Below are 25052 nucleotides of genomic sequence, written 5' to 3'. Positions count from 1 at the left end.
GTCTAGTACTTTCAGCAGGCACAGGTCTTTCTCTTTACTCTGCGGAAGTGCTGTCCACACAGAGGAGAGCCAGGTGCTCCCACTTGGAGATCATATAATCCTAGACTGCAGCAGTGCCGCAGACTTCATTTTTGATGTTTGACTGCCGACAGCTTTTCAGCTTCACCTCTCACCCTGCACCCTTCCCCTCCTGCCTCATGTCTTGGCTGATAAAGCCCAGGTCCTCCGTCCTCTGTCACAAAGATTTGATAGACTAGATTAAGTGAACAGAAGTGATCTTATAAAAATTGCATTGTTGTGCAATCTACCTTTTTAGTGTTAATTTTAATAACTGGAAAGTGAACTTGAGGGGATTGTAGAACTTTAGATAATTTTTTTCAGCACAAATAATACCATTTTTTTGAGTAAAGAAAAAACTTATGAAAAAATAAGCAGTGTATTACCAGTGTGTTTACTACATTTTCTTTGTAAATGAATCCTTAATTATGATGAATCTTTTAGTTGGCTGGATTTAATTTTTTGTAATTTTTTTTTTAAGAAAGGCTCATCGTTGCTGATTAGCTTAAGTTCTAGAATGTTTGGAAACACCTGTGGTGTTACTGCTGTGATGAGTGCGTTGACTTCTATGAAGGATTTAAAAATACATGTATGTAAACCGGTCAGGTGGACTTCACGACTCAGTACACTGGACGCTGCTTTATGCCTGTATATTAGGATAAGGAACACGCACAGCACCACTGCCCCGTTTCCTGGCAGGAGGCGTGACACTGTGAGAGACACCGCGTTCTTGGTGCCAGTTTTGTTCTCTGTCTGACTTACTAAAAGCAAAGCCTTAAAGAAAAGAATATTGTTGTGCCTTCCTCTGGGGCCTTGTGACCAGGAAGCATTTAGCTAAACTGTGGATTCTGACAAAAATTCAGTTTAAGAAATAACACGACTGTTGTACACCTAAAGTAATGCAATGTTATGTGTCAGTTACGTCTCAATAAAACAGGAGAAAAAAGAAATAACATGAGAAAAAAGAAATAACATGGAAATTTCTTGGGGGACTAGAGAAGAAGGAATGCAAGAGGAAAAGAAAGGGAATTAACACTGACTAACGTACTTCGCACGAAATGTTCCATGCATGTTACATGTTGTGTTCGTTTCTTACTGTCACCGTGGTACATTGGCACAGACCTCGTTTTTAGATGAGGAAGGCTCTTAGTGGGTAAAATGATTCATCTAAAATTTGCCTGTTCATCGATGCAGCAAATGCTTATTGACAGTAAGACATGGTTCCTGGCCTCAAGTAGACAAGAAATGCGGCAGCCAGAACAGGGTTGGGCATGCTGTGGGTCAGTCAGTAGGGGCGTTTCTGCAAAGGTCTGAAGCAAGAGAGCATTGCCGGGTCAGTTCGGAGACCGAGTAACGTGAGTGGCACAGCCAGACATTGTGCTGAATATTTGGTGTGTGTTAATCTCATTGAATCCTCATAACTGAAGGAAGTAAGTTTGATTATCTCCATTTGTTGAGATGAACAGTCTGAGGCTTGGAGGGAAAAGCTAATTTGCTGGCGACACCCGGTTTGCAGTAGGCAAAGACTTGGTTTGACTCCAAGCTGTCTGTCTGGCTTCGGAGCTGGTGGGTGTAATTGGCCCAGATGCGGAAGGGGAGAGGGGACGGGGGAGGGCCGCTCAGGTCATAAGGGACCTCACATGCTGTGCAGTTTGGACTTCCTCCTGGAGTCAGTGGGGGAGGGAAGCCGGAGAGTGACGTCATGGGGTTTCTGTTTTGGGAAGATGATTCTGGCTTTTTGTGTGAGAAGGGAGGGGGAGGTAGGGCAGGCTCTAGAAAGAGTTATCATGTAGTCAGAAAGCAGTGGACTTAGGATTTGAGCCTAAGTCTGTCTGAATCCTGACCTCACGCTCTTCATACTGCTTCCTACTTTGTACCTGGGAGTTCCCAAGAACTTTTCTGTTTCTAGACTTGGTGCTTTAGCGGCAGGGTGAGCAGGGGGTGCCTGCGGCTCAGTCCACCTTTGCAGAGAACTTGGTCTCTGGGAGCCCCTGCTGTTTACACCTGGGGGCTCTGATTTTCTCGTCTGCTTCACTTTTCATTACCTGGAATGTGTAAAATATTGCTGAGTTCATTACAGCCTTTTGCCTCCTTTCTTTGGACATTAGCTCTTTTCTTCAAGACTCGCCTTCAGGGTTTTTTTTTTTTTTGGTCAGTCTACTACATTACAAAAGAAAAGTGGTGATGAACACTGGATCTTTTTCTTTTGTTTGCCTTCGCCCAGCAGCACATGGAGCAAGTGCTTCATAGCCCCAGCGGGGAGGGAGATGAAGGATTGGGGGCCAGAGGCCTGCCCGCTTTTGCCCAGCACTGTGGCTGAGAAGGGAGCAGTGCCCGGGGAAAAGACCGCTGAGCTGAGGGAAAGAAGTCTCTCTTCTAGACTGGGACCCCTTCTGCCGCTGCCCCTTCTTCCCCACAGGTAGCCTGATAGTTGCCGGAGGGATGTTTTTTAAATAACTCAGAAGATCCACACCTGGGACTTTCTTCCAAGTTTTGCTCACAATATGATGCTATTTTTTTGTTAAGCTGTAAAAAAGAAACATAGAGTCCAAAGGCAACTATTTAAATTCCTTTCTTTTCACCTTTTCTTGTAGAATCCAGAACATCCGAACAAGGATTATGTAGTTAACTTTGAGATTCGGTCCCTGCGAGATAGTCGAGCTCTGATCGAGAAGGTTGGAATCGAAGATGCGTCTCAGTTCATAGAGGACAATCCGCACCCCCGACTTTGGTGGGTGAAGGCGGAGGCTCCTGCCCAGGTGTCTGCCGTGCGCTGTCACAGCCTCGGCTCTGTCCCTGTCCCGTGCCTCTCACGCCAGCCTCCACGGGATGGACACGTCCCGTTCTTCCTGTTCTTGCTCTTCTTTGTGAGATGAATTCACTTTAGATTTGGAAGAGCTCAAAATAAGCATAATATTCCATGAAACTTGTATAAAATGTGTTAAAATAATCATTGCTCACCATGTTTCACTGGCAACCATCATTAGAGTAATTGAATCCTAGTTCGAGACTTGTGCATCAGTAATTTGCAACGGACTTTTCCGATTCTTTCCTCTGAAGGCGCCTCCTGGCTGAAGCAGCCCTTCAGAAACTGGATTTGAACACGGCGGAGCAAGCATTTGTGCACTGCAAAGATTACCAAGGCATCAAGTTCGTGAAGCGCCTGGGCAACCTCCAGAGCGAGTCCATGAAGCGGGCGGAGGTCGCCGCCTACTTCGGCGGGTTCGAGGAGGCCGAGAGGATGTATCTCGATATGGACAGAAGGTCAGTGATGAAGGTGCAGGCCTCCCAGGGCGCTTCCCGAGTTGGCAGTGTTTTCATGGATGAAGAATGTGAAACAGACTAACTGCGCCGTACCGTTTCTTTTAGAAAATAATATCAGGTTGGATTATATCCTAGATATTCCACATGCCCCTCATTAATTTATGGCTTGTAATTTGGGGGCAGTTTTCTTCGCAGTTTTTACACATGTGAACCGCTGGCCATAGGAGATTGTTTCACTTGATAGGAAAAATAATCACGTGACTACAGAGACTGGGGGGCTTTTTATCATTTATTACACAGTTCATTGCTTGGCTTTAGGCCATTATTTAGTTTTCTGATGTCAAGTAGCACAAAATAAAGTCAGACATATTTAGGGATTGAGTTTTATTCTTTATCTTTCACTTCAGATTTATGTAATGTATAAACTTCATTTCAGCTGTAAACATTATGTCTAATTTTTATTAATATTATTTGTACTTCCAGGAAGTACAACTTAATACAATTTAATACAACATAAGCCCTATACAGAAAGATAAAACCAAATATGTTTTTGTATGTTTGGTTTTTAAATAAGCCTGATCATAACTAGGAAACTGATGAAAAGAAGTGATTATTATTTAATTATTTTGCTAAGGAAATTGGAAGTCTAGGGAATTAAAGGTGGGAAATTGTTTCCTTTTCTCTCTTCCATGTTCTCCCCATTGCTTCTTACCTGGTCAGGTTAAGTTTCTGAAATGTTTGGAGATTTACCTTGTCTCCCTGTTCATTGCTGTGTATTCTCAGTACCCTCGAATTGAACCTAGCACATAGTAGGCATTTGATAAATATGTCAAATGAACAAGTGAGGGAATGGCCTTGGCTGGTGTGTCTCAGTGGATTGAGTGCCAGCCCATAGATCAAAGGGACACTGGTTCAATTCCTAGTCAGGGCACATACCTGGGTTACAGGCCAGGTTCCCAGTAGGGGGTGCATGAGAGGTAACCACACATGGATGTTTCTTTCCCTCTTTTTCTCCTTCCCTTCCCCTCTCTAAAAATAAAGAAATAAAATCTTTAAAAAAAGACAAGTGAATGAATGAATTGTTTGCAGAGATCTCGCTATAGGCCTCCGGCTGAAGTTGGGAGACTGGTTTAGGGTCCTCCAGCTCCTGAAGACTGGATCCGGTGACGCCGACGACAGTCTCCTTGAACAGGCCCACAATGCCATCGGAGACTACTTTGCTGACCGACAGAAGTGGTAAGTTACCTGTCTGGACCCCGTCAGCCACTCACCAGCACTTAAAATGCAGCTGCCTGCACACTTACTTGTGAAATACTGCTTGGGAAATGGAGACCATCCCTCCTGGATCCTAAACTTCAAGTGGCTCTAGGTGGCGGGGGAGGGGCTGCTTGAGAGGCTTAGGTTGTTAGACCAGCCAGGACGCCAGTGTCCCGAACCCAAGGGCCGGTGCTCGGGGGCAGGCGGCTCCGCCGTGGGAGACCGCGGTGTGCAATTCCAAGCCACTCGGGACTGATCTTCAAGAAACAAAGAAATAAAAACAGTATTTTATGTGGGCTTATTTTGTCATTGTAGATTATTTTCAGAAATCACTGGCTTTTATTTTTAAGCTTTCATTTTGATCAGTGTGCTTTTTTATTTATGTCAGTGTTTGGAGGTGCCACTGTGCATCAGATGAAAACAATATTAAGACTTCAAAGAATATTAACTAAAAAATTCGTCACAATTTTAGATTTTTTCTCCCCGATTTAACTGCTTCAAAGACATTTTGTGGCTGAGGATGATGATTAGAGTTTACTAGTGACTCTAATGAAGGAACGTGATTTGGTTGGAAGTGCTGTTTACCAGGACACTCACATCAGCTTGCAGAGTTTTCTCTTTTTCCTCTGTAGGTTGAATGCTGTACAGTATTACGTGCAGGGCCGAAACCAGGAGCGCTTAGCTGAATGCTATTATATGTTAGAAGATTATGAGGGATTGGAGAGTCTTGCTAATTCACTTCCAGAAAACCACAAGTTACTTCCAGTAGGTATTGGACATTTCAGTTCTCGAAGTTGTTTGTTTACTTTATAAGGTTTTTATGGTTTTAAAACATTGATTGATTTTAGAGAGAGAGAGGAAAGGGAGAAGGGAGGCAGGGAAAAAGAGAGACTGAGAGAGAAACATCCATTTGTTGCTTCCCTTATTTATGCGTCCACTAGTTAAGTCTTGTATGTGTCCTGACTGGGGATCGAACCTGCAGCCGTGGCATATTAGGATGATGCTCTAACCAACTGAGCCCCTTAGCTAGGGCCAAGGTTTTTATGTTATTATCAGGAAATGTTCTCTGTAACAAGGAAAATTTTAAATTAACCTATAATCTTACAGTTGCTGAGACATGGGATTATGCTTTTAATTGTTAAAACACTGCATCAGTATTATAGAATACTTGAAAATGGAGGGAAAAATTAATCATATTCTTGCTACTTTAACATGATTGCAGTTTTGTATAGTCTTGCTAGTTTTTTAAAATAGTTTGTTTTTACCGTATTGTTTCCATTACTGTTTTTTCCCCTTATACCCTTAAACAACTGGTCTTGCCAGTTTTATAAAATTGCTTTTAAAAGTTAGCTGAACCCATGACATACTTACAAATAAAGCGATACGTTGTCAGAAGTCTGCTTCAGAATAATCTGTGCTGGGTCTGGCGGTTTGTGTGCATGTGTGTATGTTTGATATTTAGTATAACGGGAGTTTTAAAAGATAGGTTGACTTTTATTCGTTTATGTATTAAAGAAGAAAAACTAAAAGCAGTGTTCTCTGGAACTTTGTTCCTTTTAAGCTTCTTTTAATCGATTATTGAATGACATTAATGAGGTTGTATTTTATTTGTTTTATTATCTAAAATGTAAATCACTGAGCTGTGTAATAACCTACAGAGTAAGCAGCTCTCAACTGCAGGGTCTACACATGTATCAGTTGTGAGTTCTGCCAGGAAAATCTTGTCTGGTAACTAACAGGCGAGTGTAGGGTTCTGATAACTCAGTTTTCTCTACCGTGAATGAGAGCAGTTATCCCCGTGGTAACGGCACTTCACTCTCCCTTATTCTCAGTCCGGTGTGTTTTCTGGGGTGGGACAGAAACGAAGTCTCTCACAGCCCTGGGCAGGGGCAGTGCCGCCCATGGGACCGTTGTCCGTTGGGTGTGTCTGATGACGCAGCAGAAAAGAACTGGAGGGGACCCAAAATAGTAATATTGCTGAGCAAACACTAAGCAATCATAGCTGTAATAATAATTAAATAATTAACGTGATTAAAAATGTTAAATAGTAGTGCACATTTTAAATCAAGTTCTGGAGCAGCTTTTAATAACATGGTAAACTGTACATAATATTCGAGTGGGAAATGCAGGTGCAAAGCTATATTCAGGGTTGGGCAAAAGTTGGCCCACAGTTGTTCACATGGGAAACAATACAGTAATTAACAAATGCTGACTCAGGAATATACTGTGTTTTGCATACTCCCAACCGGAAACGTCCTTGGCCGACCCTGTACGGTATCACGGTCCGTACTCCATCCCCCACCCACACACGGGCATCCAGAGGAAGAAGGTGTTAGGAAATTACATCAGACTGTAGAGAGGTCTCCTTGGGTAATAAGATTAACTTCATTTTGGGGTTTTCTAATTTTATTGTTACCATAAGAATGTGTTATTTTAATCATAAAAATATGGCTGTTACTTTCAAAAAGATAGTTGGACTCCCTTCGATAAGTCAGCTGGTAGAGTGGAGGGCTGTAGGTATATAAAAAAGATAGCTGGATACAAAATGTGCTTTTATGATATTCCCCAAAATATTTTAAAAGTAGAGGTGGAGAGAGAAAAACTCCGGCCAGTTAGATATTCAGAAGGACAAGAAAACAAACAAACAAACAAACTCTGGAGATGGAAAGCACAGCCACTCGGGTGGGACAGGCTTTTGCCGTGGCTCTCTCTCTCCTTGCCTCCTCCCTCTGGGAGCTCTGTTTTGGGTCCAGCTTCCTGACCCGGTGACTGGCCAGCTTGTCCCGGGCATCCTCTGTGGATGTATCAGCGAGCTCTGTGAATGGGTTCCCTAAGCCTCATGTGAGCAATCACTTTTGACTACATCATCTCTTGCCTTAAAGGTTTTTCTTACACACCAGTGCGGGGGAGGGGGGGTTATTTTAGAGCTTAAAGCGGCTTCTGAACCGAGAAAGAAAAGAATGCAGGAGCTGCAGGGCCCGGTGAGCCCTCAGCTCCCCGGGTCTTACCCAAGGTGGTGCCTCTGCACCCATTGTGGTTTGTGGCCTCAGTCCCTGTGTCTGTTCTGATGCAAAATTACTGTAACCACATGTCCCCGTGGAGTTTCGTAAATTAGAATGTAAGTGACTTCCTCGATGTGTGAAATCTGATAGTACTGTTTTACCCTTACAGGAAATAGCACAAATGTTTGTGAGGGTTGGAATGTGTGAACAAGCAGTGACTGCATTTTTGAAATGCAGTCAGCCAAAGGCAGCGGTAGATACCTGCGTGCATCTCAACCAAGTAAGGAGCTGAAAATGGAAGTCAGCACAGCCATCCTTTGAAGGCTGTTGCTGACAGAGGGTTGGAGAGCTGGAGGTGAATTTTGTGCAAGGAGACAGGTAGTCTCTTACTTAGTAGAGGACCGAGGAAATGTTGGCGCTCCGTCCCGTTTGGAAGTGCCACTGTTAGGGGTGACCCAGTCACATCCAACTCAGTGTGGGAACATGAACCAACCTTGTGCTTTTAGTCTGGCCAGTTTTTCTGCATTTCATCAGGATTGGGTCTTGTTTCTAAAGAAGGACCAGGTAATGGTCATTGCAAGAAGAAAGAATTGAGTTACTTTATCAATATTTACTTTGGCAAGTCTATAGTCTTTTCCCTTTATTTTTATTTATTTTTGATTTTATTTATTTACTTTAAGAGAGAGGGTCAGAGAAGGAGAAAGAGAGGGAGAGAAACCTCAGTGTGTGAGAGAGACATAGATTGGTGGCCTCTCACACGCCCCCAGCTGGGGACTGGCCTGCAACCCAGGCAGGTGCTTAATCCACTGAGCCCTACAAGCCGGGGGAGTAGATTGTTTTCCCTTTAAAGAAAATGTATACTTGATATTTTTTAAGAGCCGGAATTTAACTGAAATTAAAGCGCACAATTTTTGTTGAAATTGTTGACAATCAGTGCATTCCTCTGGAGTATTTTATAAAGCTTCATTTGCTTTATAAAAGTAACTTGTAAATATTAAATCTGATACGACATTTTCTTAACTGAAATTGCGTATTTTGTGTTACTATACACATATCTTTTTCTGTCTTATAGTTTGTGCAGAATTAGAATTTTAAGATTAATGTGGTTATAAATTTGGAGGCTTTCTTTCTCAAATGTACTTCTTAAGCAAATCAAAGTCTTAGCTACTTTAATAATTTTTGTGCATGTTCAACTTATAAAACTTATAATTGGTCTGATTTTAAGTGATTTTTAAAAACATATACCAGTTTATAATTTTCATATAATATTATTATAAACTTAAAGCTTTATTGTGTGAATTTTATGACATATGTGACTGAATGGTATATTTTTTCTCCTAGTGGAATAAAGCTGTTGAATTGGCTAAAAATCATAGTATGAAAGAAATTGGACCCCTGTTAGCGAGGTATGCGGCTCATTTATTAGAAAAGAATAAAATTCTTGATGCCATAGAACTCTACCGGAAAGCCAATTACTTTTATGATGCTGCTAAACTGATGTTTAAGGTATGTGACGGTAGCAGTGAGTATTTGTTTGGTTCTTGTTACCAGTGTTTTCTTAGATAGCAAAGAACACATTTTCTATTTGTTTGGGAACAACTGTTTGTTGTAGAAAAACACCTCTGGTTTTATTACTACTATAACTATGTGTTATCTTAGCATTATTGCCTTTACTAACAACGCCATTTATTAATATTAGCACCTATTGGTACCTAAACAATTATGTGTTTACTTAATACTGATGGTGAAGAATTATAGAATTTTTAGGGACCATAAACCACAAATTTCCTTACCTGGGCGATAACTCCTGTTGATAATGGAGTTTTGAGTCCTTTCAGACGCATAAGTCCTGAAGGCGTTTCCTTTTCATAAGGTGCTGTTGGCAGGAAGCTGACTAGTGCAGTGTTATATAAATGTGTGTATGCTTACATTCCATTGTTTTCCCATTTGTCTCAGTGAAGAAATGAAAATTTCCCCCAGAATCACTTAAATAAATAAAAATAAAAATTCCTGAAGGATATACCATGTTAAAACTATTTTATCTCTGTGTACTTGGAACATTATTTAAAAATCTGTTTGTTATGAAAATATAATCCATTCCATGAAAGCTTTCTTTATTCTGACTTATTTGACAGCATCTCTTATTTTCTTAGTATGTTGTAAGTTCTAACTCCAAGGGTTAAATACCAAGAGAGAACTAAGCACGTACCAGTGCTAAGGAAAAGAAAATGGGTTTTAAAGTGTTTATCATAAATGAGGGTGTTTAAATTCCACCTCGCTGACTTTCCTCCTGTTTTTAGAGTTGAATTTAGAGATGATTGTATCTGTGTGAATGAGGATTAAACAGTATCTTCCCCCAATTCTTTTATGGTTAAAGATTGCAGATGAAGAGGCGAAGAAAAGAACCAAGCCGCTGCGGGTTAAGAAGCTCTACGTGCTGTCAGCTTTGCTAATAGAGCAGTACCATGAGCAGATGAAGAGTGTCCAGCGAGGGAAAGCTAAAGGGAAGAGCTCGGAGGTGAGGCAGAACATCGGAGGAGACCAACTCAGCACGGTGTTCAAGGGGAAAAACACCTGAGCTTCTCTTTTTGGACAGACCATTTAATTTGCTTATTTGCAATCATTTTCTTAAATCATGTGAGGAAAAGGAATGAATGATTTGGAATTAGTGCTTGTATTTTAGACGTTTCTACGTGAAATATTGAAAACTTAGTAAATCCCTTCTAATCTGTGAGTTCTAAAAAACTTTCCCTAGATTATGAATCTCTTATTGTAAAAGTGTAATTAATTTTAACATGTGATCAGTCCTTCACAGTGTATGTAAATGTATAGCAGATTCCCACAATGCACACTTTAAATATCTTACATTTATTTGTTAACTATACCTCAGTAAAGCAGAAGAGAATTTGATCATACGAGTTTAACAAAATATGCATTATAGTGAAGAAGTTAAGTCTGTGGTGACAGCTTTGTAGTGATGTGTCTGCTAATCTGAACATTTTCAGCACAGTGGTTTCAGCAGTTGCCTTCCCTGGCAGGACCACTGCTTTGGTTGTGCTGATGGGGACATCGTTTGCTTCACCCGCAGGCCACGTCGGCTTTGGCTGGTCTGCTGGAAGAAGAGGTTCTGTCCACAACCAGCCGGTTCACAGACAACGCGTGGAGAGGGGCGGAGGCCTACCACTTCTTCATACTTGCTCAGAGGCAGCTCTACGAGGGCTACGTTGACACCGCCCTGAAGACAGGTGGGCCTGTTACCTCCTGCATGGAGTCCAGATTATACATTGAACGGGAAAGGCCAGCTTCTGCAATTGGCCCTTAATTAGTTTCAGTAACATCTTTTTCCTGTAGATTTTCATATGTTTGAGATTTGCTCTCTCTCGTTTGTTTTGTATATTCCACTTTTGAAGTTCTTTTCATTTCATTTTTTAACATATTAAATTTTGCATATTCTTTCATATGAAGTTTATATACTGTTTTCTAGTTTGACAAAAAATGAGATTATGAATGAAATTGCATTAACTATGTGTAATTTCAGAAAAACTTACAGTTTTATGATTTAACTTTCTATCTGGGAATGTCTCCCCAAGATTTATATTTTGTAGGTTCATATATATATATATATATATATATATATATATATATATATATATATATAAAAACATAGATTTTAATACATTTCTATTTCTATATTTGTTTTTACTTATATTTATGTATTAATTTTGTTATATATTTATATATTTATAATTTATAAGATATATATATTTAAAATATATACTCTTTATTATATATTTTTCATTACCATTTAGTCCTCTTATTCACTCTCCCTCCAGCAGTCACCACACTGTTGTCCATGTCCGTGAGTCCTTTTTCCTTTTTGCTCAATCCCTCTACCCCTTACCTACCCCCACGAGCTTTCATGCTGCTGTCCATCTGTGAATCTGTCTGTTTTGCTTATCAGCTCAATTTGTTAGATTCCACATATGAGTAAAATCATGTGGTATTTTTCTTTCTCTGATTGGCTTATTTAGCTTAGCATAATGTTCTCCAGGTCCATCCATACTGTTGCATAGGGTAAAATCTTCTTTTTTATGGCTGAGTAAAATTCCACTGTGTAAATGTCCCACAGTTGTTTTATCTTCTCATCTACTGATGGACACTTGGGCTGCTTCCATATCTTGTCGATTGTAAATAACGCTTCAATGAACACAGGGGTTCCTTTTGACGGGGGTCAAAAGGCAGATCCATTTTTAATATTTTGAGGTATCTCCATACCGCTTTCAGCAGTAGCTGCACCAGTCTGCATTCCCACCAACAGTGCAAAAGGGGTCCCTTTTCTCTACATCCCCGCCAACACTTGTCTGTTGGTTTATTGATGTTGGCCATTCTGACAGGTGTGAGATGGCACCTCATTGTGGTTTTTATTTGCATTTATCTGATGATTAGTGACATCAAGCATCTTCTCATATGTCTATGGGCCATCTGTATGTCCTCTTTGGAGAGGTGTCTATTCAGGTCCTCTGCCCATTTTTTAACTGGGTGGATTTTTTTTTGGTATTGAGTTTTGTAAGATTTTTATAAATTTTAGATATTAACCCCTCATCAGATATATTGGTGAATATGTACTCCCATTCTATGAGTTGTATTTTCATATTGTGTAAAAACTTTGCACAATTTCCTTTGTTGTGCAAAAACTTTTTGGGGTGATGAAGTCCCATTTGTTTAATTTTTCTTTTGTTTCCCTTGCCTGGGGAGATACATTCAATATTTTTTATTACAAAGAAAGCATGTACAGGTCACAGAAAAATAAGAAGTTTGACATAAGGGAAAAGAACATTTATAGCATTCACTATTCTATTCATTCAGTGATAAACACTGATACCTTTTATACATCTGTGTTTCTCTCTAAGGTTCTGTAGTTCTCTCGTGTTCACAGAATATTTCTTTTGCAGTGTATTCCTGTTTTCTGTTAGCAATGGGACTGTAAAGTTTTTTCCTAATTGCTTATCAGTTGTAAATAGGAATCATTTTCATTTTGATGTCTACTTTATAACTGACCTTTATTTAATTCTAACTGATTAATATGTGGTATGAATTATACATTATTTAAAATAGTTGTGTTTTATATAACTTATGCACAATTTCTAGATTTATTGTAAGAAAAATCAGACCTTTAACTTGAGATCCTGCACCTAGTGAGTGAAGATATCCATATACTTTAATAGTTTTGTCTTTCAGAGATAAAATGATCTGAAAAAATATATGCCCTGTGAAATTAGAGGGTATTCTTTGTTATATTGAATGAGTTTATTTTTTGTAAATTTCTTCCTGTGAACTTTGTTGTAGGTTCTTACATACTGATCCCAAACCAGTGTGTAGGAACCTAATTGTAAAATACATGAATATATTGCTTTAAATTATTTTATGAAATTTCTAATATTATACTATAACAAGATATTGTTAAGATTTGAAAGTATAGAGAGGAAAACCATACAGTTTTGTTACCAATCTGATATTAATTCTATGGTGCATTTTTAAGAGAGAGATTATTTCTCCAGTATATAAAAATTGAATGTAAGATATGATAGTTTTAAAAATAAATGGTCTGAACTGACAACTTAGACTAGAGGCTCATTTTGACTTTTTTCCCCTCAAAGTTGTGTTGTTTCAGTAAGACAAACAGAAAAGCAATAACCTGTTAAAGAAATACAAAGAGGAAACAGTTTACTTTTTCTGGAATGCCACAAACAGTTTTAACGTATTTATATGGAAGAAAAGATGTGTGTTTAGAGCCCCAAATTTTTGTTCATGTGTGTATTTCTGCAGGGCAGGTGCCTTGTTTGGGAGCAGTCATGTTTCTGGGCCCTGAGCATCAGCTGACGTTTCAGAACCCAGAACCCGGAGACCACGTGGCCCCTTCCCTCCTGCTGGTGCTCTGACCTCTCACCCGTTTTCTCAGCTTTGCTGACCTTCACGTCGGTTAGACTAAAACCTCTAAACTGATCAACACCGGGTCTTTCCCGTGCACAATCATGATCACTGTGCCAAATCCAGATTGTCCTTTCTTTCCTAGCGCTTCACCTGAGAGACTACGAAGACATCATCCCCGCTGTGGAGATCTACTCTCTGTTAGCGCTCTGCGCATGTGCCAGCAGGGCTTTTGGCACTTGTTCGAAAGCGTTCATCAAACTTGAGTCTCTAGACAGCCTCAGTTCAGAACAGAAACAGCAATACGAAGATCTTGCTCTAGAAATCTTCACCAAACATACTCCGAAAGATAACAGAAAATCGGAGCTGGACAGCCTTCTTGAAGGGTAGGACTAATTGTAATTAGTAAATGTCATTCTATCTTCTTAGAGGCTTGGATTTGTATATGTATGGCAATGTGAAATAGTAATTAAAGCACTGAATTTTTAAGTAGTTTACCCTAACATTATATCCCATTTTATTTGGTCTCATAAGTATATTGATACTTTATTTTCTCATTGTAAAAAAAGTTTGTGTTTACCTCAAAATGTTTTTTATTCCTGTTTTTTAAATGTAATAAATAAAGTTTTAAGTAATTAGACATTTTAAAGTATAACTATTTGTTTAATTATTTGTTTCCCCTCTTCTGTTTGCAGAGGGGAAGGGAAACTTCCAACCTGCGTTGCCACAGGAAGCCCCATCACCGAGTACCAGTTCTGGATGTGCAGCGTGTGCAAGCACTGTGTGCTGGCTCAGGAGATCAGCAACTACAACTTCTGCCCCTTGTGCCACAGTGCGGTGGGCTGAAGAGTGACGAAGTGCGTGAACCTGTAAAATACATGTAGTGTACATGCACAGCTGTGACTGTGTTGTTTAATATTTTATGTAATTTTGTGTCAAACTATGATGATGAAATAATGATGCTGATTTTTCATATAAAATGTATGGAAGTCAACCTTATTTCTTGTCTGTGTGTCTGTCTGTCTATCTGGTGGTTGGTTACATAATAGTATGGAAATACTCTGAATGACCAATTTTTTCTCACAGTATCAAGGTTCCTAATTCACTAAAAATCTTGGTGGGGGTAGGAACAGCATGGGAATGGGGCGAAGTTGTATCAGAAGAAGGTTAAACAATTCGCTTCAAGTCCAGAATTAGCTGCTGACGTCTTGAGCCTTTCCTAACATACCCGTTGGGAGCTCCCCTGTGGAGCCTTCTCATTTGCCTCTAACTCCACGATGCCCAAGTGCCGGGATTTGTCCTCTAACTGTTTCAGATGGAGGTTGAGTTGCTCTCCCTGCTTCTTGTTCAGTGTGGTCTGGATACCAACATCTCTGAAATACCCTCTCCTGCACTGTAGACTTAATTATCACGTATGTTGGGCATATCTTTTCTGCTATTGTGAAAGCTTGTGGTTGTCTGGGATTTATGTCTGAAAGTTTTAGTGATCTGTCATGTCTTGGAGACCTTGCTTGTCTTGAAAATGGTACTAGAGAAAGGCCCACAGTATGAGTTGACCCAGCTGGTTTTACATGTGAAGAAAATATGAGAATAACACCAGCAGACTCTCCTGTAGTGAAATGGGCAAAGGGAACCAAATGCTTGGAGAGATGTTGGGAAGAGCAGTGTATTTGAAGGCAGCATATGAAACAGTTCTCTTCTTGAAATAAACATGAACTGATTCTCTTTAAGTAATTCTGAGCTGTTCTTTATCATAAAACTTGGTCTGAATCGTGTTATGTTTCAAAAGCGTGGCAGGCCAAAGTACTGAGAAGGCAGAACCTACGTTAGGCAGAACCTAATGCTGTACGAGTAAGCACTGTGCCCAGCAAGCAACAGAGCACCACTGGGCCACCCACTGATGTGCACAGAGGCCGACTTTATTGCACGTTGTTTTTCTAAAGTACACTTGTTAATTACATTTTTATATTTCAGGGGATGAGATGTTAGGTTGTATGTAGCATTAACTGAAATAATATGAAAACAATATGTAGCAAAGTAAAAAAAGACTTCTCTTTATCTTAAGTTTTCTTTATTAAAACTTATAGATAACATGGTATTTGTTTTGTTGATTTAAATATTTTGGTCGGGTTCGGTAGGAGGGTGTTGGACTGTGGGTAAGGAGAGAAAGGGCCAGGTGGTACAGTGCACGTATAATAGCTCTTTTGTTACCAAACAGGAAAAACAACCACCATCACCTATAAAGGTACTGGGCATGTGCCAGATGACCTCGGGTAGAGTGAATTACTCCTTAGAGGTCACACAGAGTTCTCATTTAGAAATGGGGGGGGGGAACTATGTTGCTCAACTTGTAAGAGAAAATCAAGAGTATTTAATTTGATGATATAGCTTCAAGATATTGCTACTGAGTTTCTAAAAGGCAAATGGCAGTGTTATGGCTGCTCCCTTGTGAATGCTTATTTTGTCAATTCGTTTTTTTAAAAGAAATGAATAGCTACTATATTGGTTAAAACTGACAAGTGTGGGTGAGGATATGGAGCAGTTAAAACCTTCGTATGTTGCTGGTGGAAATGCAAAATAGTACACCAACTTCAGAAATGTTGAGATTTAGAAGTGCTGTATATTGGAAATATTCATATATAACTGTATATGTGTATGTATGTGCATGTATATGTATGTGTAGCTTTACAATTTATTTTTATTTTACTTTATTTTTTACTGCCCCAGTTAGCCAAATGGAAGTTTTATCGAGGCCCCAGGTCCCTGGGGCTCAGGTAGGAGTCTGCCCTGTGGGGGAAGGAGGGACCTTGTTTGACTTTCTTCCTGGGGTCACACTGCTTCCTGTGGCAGTGGAGAGCCTGAGGTTGCAGGCGAGCATAACGCTTTCGGCACATCACTGAGTTTCAGTTGCATTTCTGGGTGAGCTGGCAGAGAGAAGGCTTGATGATGCCATCTGCAGGCTAAGTACTGAGTGCAGGTGTGCTCAGTGGAAGAGGGGCATGTGAGTTGGACGGGGACAGCCACTGAACCTGGCCCTGGCACTTCAGTCACAGACACGGCCCTCCAATGTCATATACACCAGAGCTTTTCAAGTGCGATGGGGACACCATGTGTGTTCTGTGAGCAGAGGGACACACACCAGCCTAGTCTGCCCTACAGCCCCTCCACCTGCATTTCCTGCTAGTATCAGATACGTGATTTGAATATATTTTCTCTTTCTCTGGGTTGTATTTTTATTCTGTCCAGTCTTTTTGTCACACAAAAGTTGTTAATTTCTATGAAGTCCCATTTGTCTATTTTTTCTTTTGTTGCCTGTGCCTTTGGTGTCATATCCAAGAAACCATTGTCAAATAGTGTCCTGAGGCTTTTTCTGCCTTGTGTTATTCGAAGAATTTTGTATTTTCAGCTCTTATGTTTAAGTCTTTAATCTATTTAAATTTTTAAATATGGTGTTAGGTTAGGGTCCAACTTCATTCTTTTACATGTAGATATCCAGTTTTTCCAGAACCATTTATTGAGAAAACTGCCTTTCTGCCAGTACTGGACTGTTTTGATTATTGTAGGTTTGTAATGAGTTTTGAAATCAGGAAGCAGGAGTCCTTCAACTTTGTTCTTTTTCAAGGTTGTTTGTCTACTTGGGATCTCTTAAAATTCCATATGAATTTCAGGATGGATTTTTCTAGTTCTGTAAAAACATTATTGGGGTTTTGAGGGATTTCATTGAATCTTGGAGTGATTTAAGTAGTATTGACATCTTTAAAATACTGAGTTTTATAATCCATGAACATGGGCTGCCTTTGTATTTAGGTCTTTACTTTTAACCAATTGTATGTGTTTCATGTCCTTGGTTAATTCCTAAGTACTTTATTCTTTTTGATGTTATTGTAAATGGAATTTTAATTTAAAAAAGTCTTCTCTGGATTGTTCATTTTACATACTTTTTAAGTGCATTAAACATATTGTACTTAAGTTACTACCTGGGTTTTTTTGGGCATAAACAGCCAAGGAATGTAAAGTAACATCCATAGACTATGGACTGTTGACACATGTAATTAATGTTCACACTATTCCAAAGGTTCAAAAAGGTTGAGAAATTTGCAATCTAGGGTCTTGGAGCTAATAAAGTTTGAATTCTATCTCGGCAGCATGGGACAACTGTTAATGGCAATCTGACACAAAATGTCTCAGGAAAACCAGAGCCTACTCAGAACAGGGGTGTTATGCTAAGGGTGGACACAGGAACTGGGTAAGTACTATGATCACCCATTCACAAAACAAACCGAGGTTTTTTCCGCTTCCGGCACGCCCCCCCCCCCCCCAACACACACACACACAAAGGGCAAGCTCCTTGCAACATCAGAGCACGGATTCGGAAAACAGTTTGGTGCATTACTTCTCCGGGAAACGAGGCAGGCTTAACAACGGAACTGCGCTCCCCAAGGGTCTCTCCAAGATTTCTGGGCAGCTTGAAGTCTCCGCCTGCAACTCAGTACTGATCTGGCCAGACGACGGGTCCTCGGAGGGCACAAACTGCCCCCTCTCCTAGTGAGGGAGGTTAAATTCTGCGGTGCGGAAGTGACTGAAATCAATTCCCATTCCACACTGAGAGCTAGGCCTCCGACAACTATGGCAGGGCAGCAGGGGCGAGAGAGCCGCACAACCCTGGCCCGCGCCCAGGCTCATTTCCAGAAGGGCGAATACGCGGAGGCCGAGACGCTGTACTCCGCTTACATTCGCCAGTGCGCCTGTGCAGCTGCTGCCGGAGCACCTCCCGGGAGGTAACTATCGCGAGAAGTGCGGGCAGCCCTGTCTTCCTGTGGTCGGTGGACTGGGGTCGTACGGAGTCTTTGCTCTTCAACCTGAGCACGAGGGCTGCAGAACTGAAGGGCAGGTGCTGGTTTTCTCAGAAGGGCCGTGAGGGGGAGTGTCCTGGAGGGCTGGCCCTGAGCATAGCTCCGAGACACTCAGGCGGGTGTCAGGACTCGGGCTTCTCGGTTGCATTTCACCCTGGTGTCCAGCGTTCACTTTACTCTCGATCAAGGGATTCAGGCCCCGAAGGGCTTTGGTGGTGTAGTGTAGGGGGCTGGGGGGAACGTCGCTGGGCAGTTCTGCGATGGCGACCCCAGCCACATTTTCACAGCGAGGGTGTTTTGTTTTTCACGTATTTTGAAAACATATTTTTAAATATACGAGACATAGTATAATGAACCTCTAGGTAATCATGATTCAGCTTCAGCATTATCATTTTACCTACACCTCAAATTATTTATCTATGGATGTTTCAAATGTATTTCCGAGTGAAGGATTCTTAAAAAGACATAACCACAGTATCATCACATAACTCGTCAATATTAAATATCTGGAAATTTACTGGTTGATCAATAAAGTTTTCTTTTTCTCATTTATTGACTTCAGGGAGAGACAGGGAAGGGGATAGGGAGAGAGAGAGTGAGAAAAATCAATTTGTTGTTCCACTTATTTATGCATTCACTTGGTTGATTCTTGTCTGTGCCCTGACGGGAGATTGAACCCACAACCTTGGCTATCAGGACCATGTGCTAACCAACTGAGCTACCCGGCCAGGGCAGTCAAGTTTCTTTTGTTTGTTTGGTTGGTTTTAATCAGGTGGTTCAAGTCAGGATGCACGTCAGGTCTCTTATTAATCTATAGGCTCACCTTCTTTTTTTCCCCTTTGTGAGCCCTGAGGAAGAAGACACCTCCTAAGAAGGGCTCCCGTTGTATAAGTGGACTCAAAACAAATAAACAAAGAAACGAAGAACCCCCCTCCCCTAAAACCCTAGCACTGAACTGCCTGCCTGCACTGTTTCTGCCATCTGAGCCAGTTCCTGGAATCTTATTTCAATTAATAGGACTGAGGCTTTCCCCATCAATTGGAGATGCTCTGCTCTGACCAACCAGAGTGGCTCTAGTCTTGACCAATGAGGTCAGTGCCTTTTGGGCCACACCACTAGGGTTTGGAGTCCTCCTTTGCATGAGGACAGAGCAGTCAGAACAGGGGCAGGGACTTTATCCATATTAGCCTGCTCCCTTCTGGCTTTGTGAGTGTCCTTGGAATGTGTTTCGCTGGCTGAGCTGAAACACTGCAGAGGTCTCTCCAGAGCAGACCAGCATCAGGGAAAAGCAGACCATCCTTGCCCTGGGGCTGCCTTTTGTGCTGTTCTCATCACTGTGCTATATACCACAACTGCATTGTTCCGCACTGAAGAAAGTTTCCTTTTGCACCACACCCCAAATTGAGGATTCCCGTTGGCATTGAATCGGCACCACTGACCACCAACCAGTGGGTTGACCCACCAACCAGTGGGTTGACACCTTGTAGTTTGTTGAGGAAACCACGTCATGTGTCCTGAGAGGTACCCATATGTTGGACTTGTGGGACCCAGCCTCCTGATGTTATTTAACATAGTCCTCTGTCTCCTACATTGCTTGCAAGTTGGTAGTTACATATTGGGGTTCAATTCAGTGTTGGTATGGCAAGAATACTTTATAATAGGTGCTGTGCACATCTACCAGAAAGCAGGTAGTGTCTGGCTGCCTTTCTTTTTGTGATGTTAGCAACCTCACCTACTAATACTGGCTCACCCAAGCTGACTTGATTAATGCCTGAATGTATAGTCCAAATTTTGCCGTAGTTGTTCTGGACGACGTGGAGGGGACCAGGACAAGGAAACAGAGAACAGAGGGGTTAAATGAACAGCTTTTTTTGACAGTTTGAGTTGTCTGCTCCATCACCCTCTTCTTCCCTCAAGGACTTTTTTTCTTGAGAAGATGCCAGCTCGTCTTTCTTCTGTGCCTTCAGATTTGCCTGAAGCGTGCTGTGTGTTGGTAGGAACTGTCATTTCTGCCCCTGCCTAGTTTAAGAAAGAAAGTCTGCCCGGTTTAGTGGAAGGGAGCTCAGTGTGCTTGGGTTCCAGGGCTGGCTCTGCCGCTTAGCTTGTCCTTTCCCTTGGCCTCAGTGTCTCATCTGTGAAGTGGGCCGTCAGTTTCCTTGGAGTTCTGAAATTCTAGGAACCCCTGGATTGAAACCGAATTCTCTGACTTTTTCCTTTATGTGTATCTTTTAGAGTTTAAATTTATTTTGAAAATTGTGGGTCACTGAGTCATTTTGAAATAATATTTGCAAACTTTGAATGCCTCTCACTCTGAATGGTTTAATAACATTTTTTTTTACTATCCAAAAGTACAGCTTTAGCTAGAATCCAATTTCCAAATGTTTGTTTTTTTTTCTGAAGTTATCAAGTGCTAAAAATCCACATTGGGATTAGGCAATCTGGTTAAATTACATTACCATAAATACTATCATTCCAAAAATCTCAATATTACAGAAAAACACTTGGGCCCATGTCTTTAAAACAGGAAACAACTTCCACATGCAAAGGAGGCTTTTAGAATTTGTTGTACTGAGATCTAATTCTAAATCAGAAATTCTAAGATCCTCTGAATATAAGAAATTTATAACAAAGCTTTAAAGCCTGGAAATTGAATGACTAAAACTCTCCTGGGCTCCTGAAGCTGCATTTTCCCTAAACTCTCTGCAGGGTAGCCGTTAACCTAGGGCCATAGTGGATGGATGAGGGGAATGAGCTGTCTTGTGCTCTCCCTTGTCACAGTGGCACTAGTAGTATCTAGAAGTCTCTTTCAATCACAGCCCGTGGAAACAGGCATTTTCTAAAACTGCAGTGGTTCCTCTCCATCATTAGCAAACCTGGACTTGAGGGAGACCCCTAGGCTGTGAGTGCTGCTTAGGGCAGCAGTACTTACAGTCCCTGTCTGACATGTCAAGGATGAAGATTAAGGGAAGTAACTTTTAATAACACTGACAGCAGTCAGAAATATTTTCTGAGGACTGTGGCATGTAGCAAAGGAATGACAGACGAGTGTAAGCTGCATCTCTTGCAGCTGTTTGGTTTGAGTTTGAGGATCCCTTTGGGAAAAAAGAGAAACAGAATCCTCTCTGACCAGGAGCAGAGCCCCTGAATGTTGTCTGTGCAGAGGATTTGTGAGGTAGGGGCTGGGTGAATGGGGCGGGGTAGGAGGCTGTAGAACCCCTTGGGCTGGTGGCTGTCAGAGTGGACTGGAGCCCTGAGACGCACAGCTGATTTTGCACACAGGAGCCAAAGGGGACCGGAGCCTTGCTCTTCCAGTAGGAAGCCAGCTTAGCCTTGGCAGGACCTCAGCCCAAACTGGAAGGAGCTCGGAGCTCTTCCTAGAAAGCCCTGCCTCGGGATCTGCATGTTGACTTTTTCTTTAGGGTTAACTTTGATTTCTTTATTGGTGGAAAGTCATTTCAAAACTCGTTGTTGTGGGATCACTTAAACTTTTGAGAATAAAGTTGATGATTCCCTTTCTGACATGTTCATAGCAGACTGGAACTTGCGGCTGGCTTCTGCTCCTTGCTCAGCCTGAGTCTGATCAGTCGTCTTTGCCGGGCTGGCATGTGCTTAGAAAATGAGCAGTGATTCTGATACTGTATTCAGCCAAACCGGTTGGCGAGGAGCAGGCGCTTTGAGCGCACCATGAAGTGAATGTGCTTTCCCGATTGACGTTGTATGGTGCACACAAGTCGACAACAGGATTAAACAAAAATTGATCCATTGCTTTAATTGCTCAGCCCTTTGTCCTTCGCTTGGTTTCTCAGTGTGGATGCTTCATGCTCTAGGCTATGAGGTTGGGCAACATCCTTAAGAGAACGAAAGTGGAGGCGGGAGGAATTTGGTAACGCGGTGGGCTTAATGTGGACTTTTTGTTCAAAGCGAATGCAGCCCTGAGGACTTGGCTACTGCCTATAACAACCGGGGACAAATCAAGTACTTCAGGGTCGACTTTGACGAAGCCGTGGACGACTACACGTCCGCCATAGAAGTCCAGCCCAGTTTTGAAGTGCCGTACTACAACAGAGGGCTGATACTGTATAGGCTGGGTAAGAATCTTTTCCCCGTTTGTCTTTGATTATCACAGCCGCCGAATATGGAACTCTCGAATGTCGTAAAACTAATGCAGCGCTCATAAAGGCTTAAAAGTGATGTGAAATTTAGGTTTAGAGCCTGGGAACAGCGGAGGTGTTCCTGGCTCGTTTAGGCTTTGGAAGGGCACGGGGGACCGCAGCGGAGCGCGGGGGTGGGAATTGGCCGGGGGTCCGCACCGAGGGAGGGCGGCCCACTCCCCTGTGCCTGTACGTGCCCAACCGCAAAACGGGGCTGATGCTGGTGATCGCACGTGGAACTTTCCTGAGTTAAAGTCTTTGAAGGCGCACGAGGTGATGTGAAGTGAAGGAGTTTTAAATCCTTGGCATCCAGGGATCGTAGGTACTGTTTTATATTTAAAGTGTTAAAAATAATTATTTCCTGTTTCCTAATTTTACTGTAATTATCTAAAATAGGAGATGTAATTTTGTTGAAATGCCATGATGATTTATGCAATTTACCTGCTAAATCTCAGTAGGTAAGCCCTTAGCTCATTTTAAATATATTGTTCTGTAAGGGCAGACAAAATTACTTTGATACAGGCACCTCTATATCATTATTAAGAGAAAAAAAATTTCTTCGGTAGAAGCGGTTGAAAGCTCATGACTATAAAAGCAAAAGTGTGTGTATCCAAAATTTGCTATGAGTTATGTAAGGAAATACTCAGCTTCTTTTTTCTTTTCCATTTTTTTTGGATTCGGTGCAGGGTACTTTGATGATGCTTTGGAAGATTTCAAGAAAGTATTAGACTTAAATCCCGGATTTCAAGATGCTATTTTGAGCTTAAAACAGACTATGCTAGACAAAGAAGAAAAACAAAGAAGAAATTATTGAAAACTTTAACTTTGAAACATTAATCCATGGTCCTTATATGTGGCATCTCACTGTCTCTAATTTAAAGTCGGTATTGAGCTATTTTGATTATGTTTAAGATAAAGAGGTTCATACATTAGCACTGAAGGTTGAATAATTGATTGAAGGTAATTTTAGACTTAGTATTTATATGAAATAGGTGTGCTTTTGATAAAGTATAAATAAGTAATCATGTATAATTGTATATCATTACAGTAAAAATGTGTGGTATTTTAATAAAACAATTTTTTTTGCTATATTTTTATTCCCAATTTAAAAAAAAATTTATTTAGTTATTTTTCAAGTACAGTTTTTTGACTGTTTCTCCCATCCCGGTCCCCCCACCCCGTGCTCCCCCCTCCCATTTCCTCCCCCCCCAGTCCTCATCCCTGTGTCCTTCATACTTGTTCCTCCAAATCCCTCCCCTTTTTCCCCCTTAAGTTCCCTTCCCTCTCCCCTCTGGTCACTGTCCCCTTGTTCTCTATTTCAGTGTCTTTGTTTTTATTCTGCTGCTTGTTTTGTTGTTTAGTTTCCTGTTAAAGGTGAGATCATATGGTATTTGTCTTTCAACACCTGGCCTATTTCACTCAGCATAATGCTTTATTCCCAATTAAAAAAATATTTTTATTTATTTTTAGAGAGTGAGGGCAAGGGAGGGAGAAAAAAAGGGAGAGAAACACCAGCTTCCCCTTGGACACACCCTGAGCAGGGACCGAACTCACAGTCCCACTGAGTTCAAACTGGCGAGCTTTGGCCTTGCAGGACGACCCCCACCCACCTGTGTCACATCAGTCAGGGATCCAGTTTTTTACTTAAAAAATTTTACATCTGTAGAAAAGTTGAAGTAGAACATAGTAAGCACCTATAAACGCTTCACTTAGATTCACCAGTTGTTAACATTGTGTCACGTTGGCTTTTTCTCTGAAACTGAATATATAAAACTTTGCGGAACCATGTGAAAATAGGTTGCAGATACCGTAGTGCTTTACCACTAACTGTTTTAGCCTGCGTCTTCTAAGAAGAGAGACATTCCTCTTTCTAGCCACAATACCATTATAATACCTAATAAAATTAACAGTCCTGCAATATAATCCCTACCCAGCCCATATTCTAACTTTCCCAATTGTTTCTAAAATGCATTGTGTCAATTTTAATTCATGGATCTGGAGTCAATCAAATTACATTGCATTTTGCTGTGTCTGTTTGAGTTCTTTTAATCTAGAACAGGCTTCAGCCCATTGTCTCCCCAGGGCATTTGCTTTGAGAGCAAAGCTATTTGACATAGTGAAGGCAAGGAAGATGCAGCATGTGCGGTCAGAAATAGATGAACGTCCTACCTGAGAGCGATTTGGAAGAATTCAACTGACAGCGATTTTCTGTGTAAATCACTGATAAGGTAGGTTCGGACTTAAGTATCGAGTATTATTTTCTGTCTGCAGAATTATTGTCATTATCAACATTTATTAATGATAAAACTTATCGTCATTATCAGCATTTACTGAAAACTTACTGTAAGGCAAGCGCTGTTCAGACTCCTCATATCATGAATTGGGAGTGGAGTGGGGGCGGCTAGAGAGGCGAGGAACTGGCGAAAAGCACTGAGTAAATACACAGTTTAAAAAATCAGTGTTACTTGGGTGCTGCCAACAAATGATTAGGTTATGGTGAAGCGTTTAGAACGGGGAAGACGTTGGAGGGAGAATAAGCC

General features: G+C 41.2%; 2 protein-coding genes across 4 annotated transcripts in view; both read left to right on the top strand.

Moving 5' to 3' along the window:
• Positions 1 to 14507, top strand: part of WDR35 (WD repeat domain 35) — a 56255-nt gene extending 41748 nt beyond the window's left edge. For all 3 annotated transcript variants that reach the window (XM_037151792.2, XM_037151791.2, XM_037151790.2), the window contains 10 exons: positions 2652 to 2788; positions 3118 to 3321; positions 4411 to 4557; positions 5211 to 5343; positions 7750 to 7860; positions 8922 to 9086; positions 9958 to 10098; positions 10669 to 10825; positions 13654 to 13894; positions 14204 to 14507. In XM_037151792.2, the coding sequence (XP_037007687.2) occupies positions 2652 to 2788; positions 3118 to 3321; positions 4411 to 4557; positions 5211 to 5343; positions 7750 to 7860; positions 8922 to 9086; positions 9958 to 10098; positions 10669 to 10825; positions 13654 to 13894; positions 14204 to 14354 (1587 nt within the window). In that variant the 3' untranslated portion in view covers positions 14355 to 14507. The remainder of the gene's footprint in view (positions 1 to 2651; positions 2789 to 3117; positions 3322 to 4410; positions 4558 to 5210; positions 5344 to 7749; positions 7861 to 8921; positions 9087 to 9957; positions 10099 to 10668; positions 10826 to 13653; positions 13895 to 14203) is intronic.
• Positions 14508 to 17841: 3334 nt separating this feature from the next.
• Positions 17842 to 23588, top strand: TTC32 (tetratricopeptide repeat domain 32). Its single transcript, XM_037151862.2, has 3 exons — positions 17842 to 18286; positions 22283 to 22449; positions 23199 to 23588. The coding sequence occupies exons 1-3, from the start codon at positions 18135 to 18137 to the stop codon at positions 23324 to 23326; spliced, it is 447 nt and encodes a 148-aa protein (XP_037007757.1). The 5' UTR covers positions 17842 to 18134; the 3' UTR covers positions 23327 to 23588.
• The last annotated feature ends 1464 nt before the right edge of the window (positions 23589 to 25052 follow it).

The sequence above is a fragment of the Artibeus jamaicensis genome, unplaced genomic scaffold (genome assembly GCF_021234435.1).
Source record: "Artibeus jamaicensis isolate MK-2021 breed Jamaican fruit bat unplaced genomic scaffold, CSHL_Jam_final contig_465, whole genome shotgun sequence".
Taxonomy (NCBI): domain Eukaryota; kingdom Metazoa; phylum Chordata; class Mammalia; order Chiroptera; family Phyllostomidae; genus Artibeus; species Artibeus jamaicensis.
The sequence above is the reverse complement of the archived record's forward strand: the minus strand, read 5'-3'. Positions and strand labels throughout refer to the sequence as shown.

Coding starts and splice junctions, on each gene's coding strand:
- TTC32 (XM_037151862.2), top strand. CDS start 18,135: ATGGCAGGGCAGCAGGGGCGAGAGAGCCGCACAACCCTGGCCCGCGCC. Junction 18,287..22,282: donor GCCGGAGCACCTCCCGGGAG/GTAACTATCGCG, acceptor TTTTGTTCAAAG/CGAATGCAGCCCTGAGGACT. Junction 22,450..23,198: donor GCTGATACTGTATAGGCTGG/GTAAGAATCTTT, acceptor GATTCGGTGCAG/GGTACTTTGATGATGCTTTG.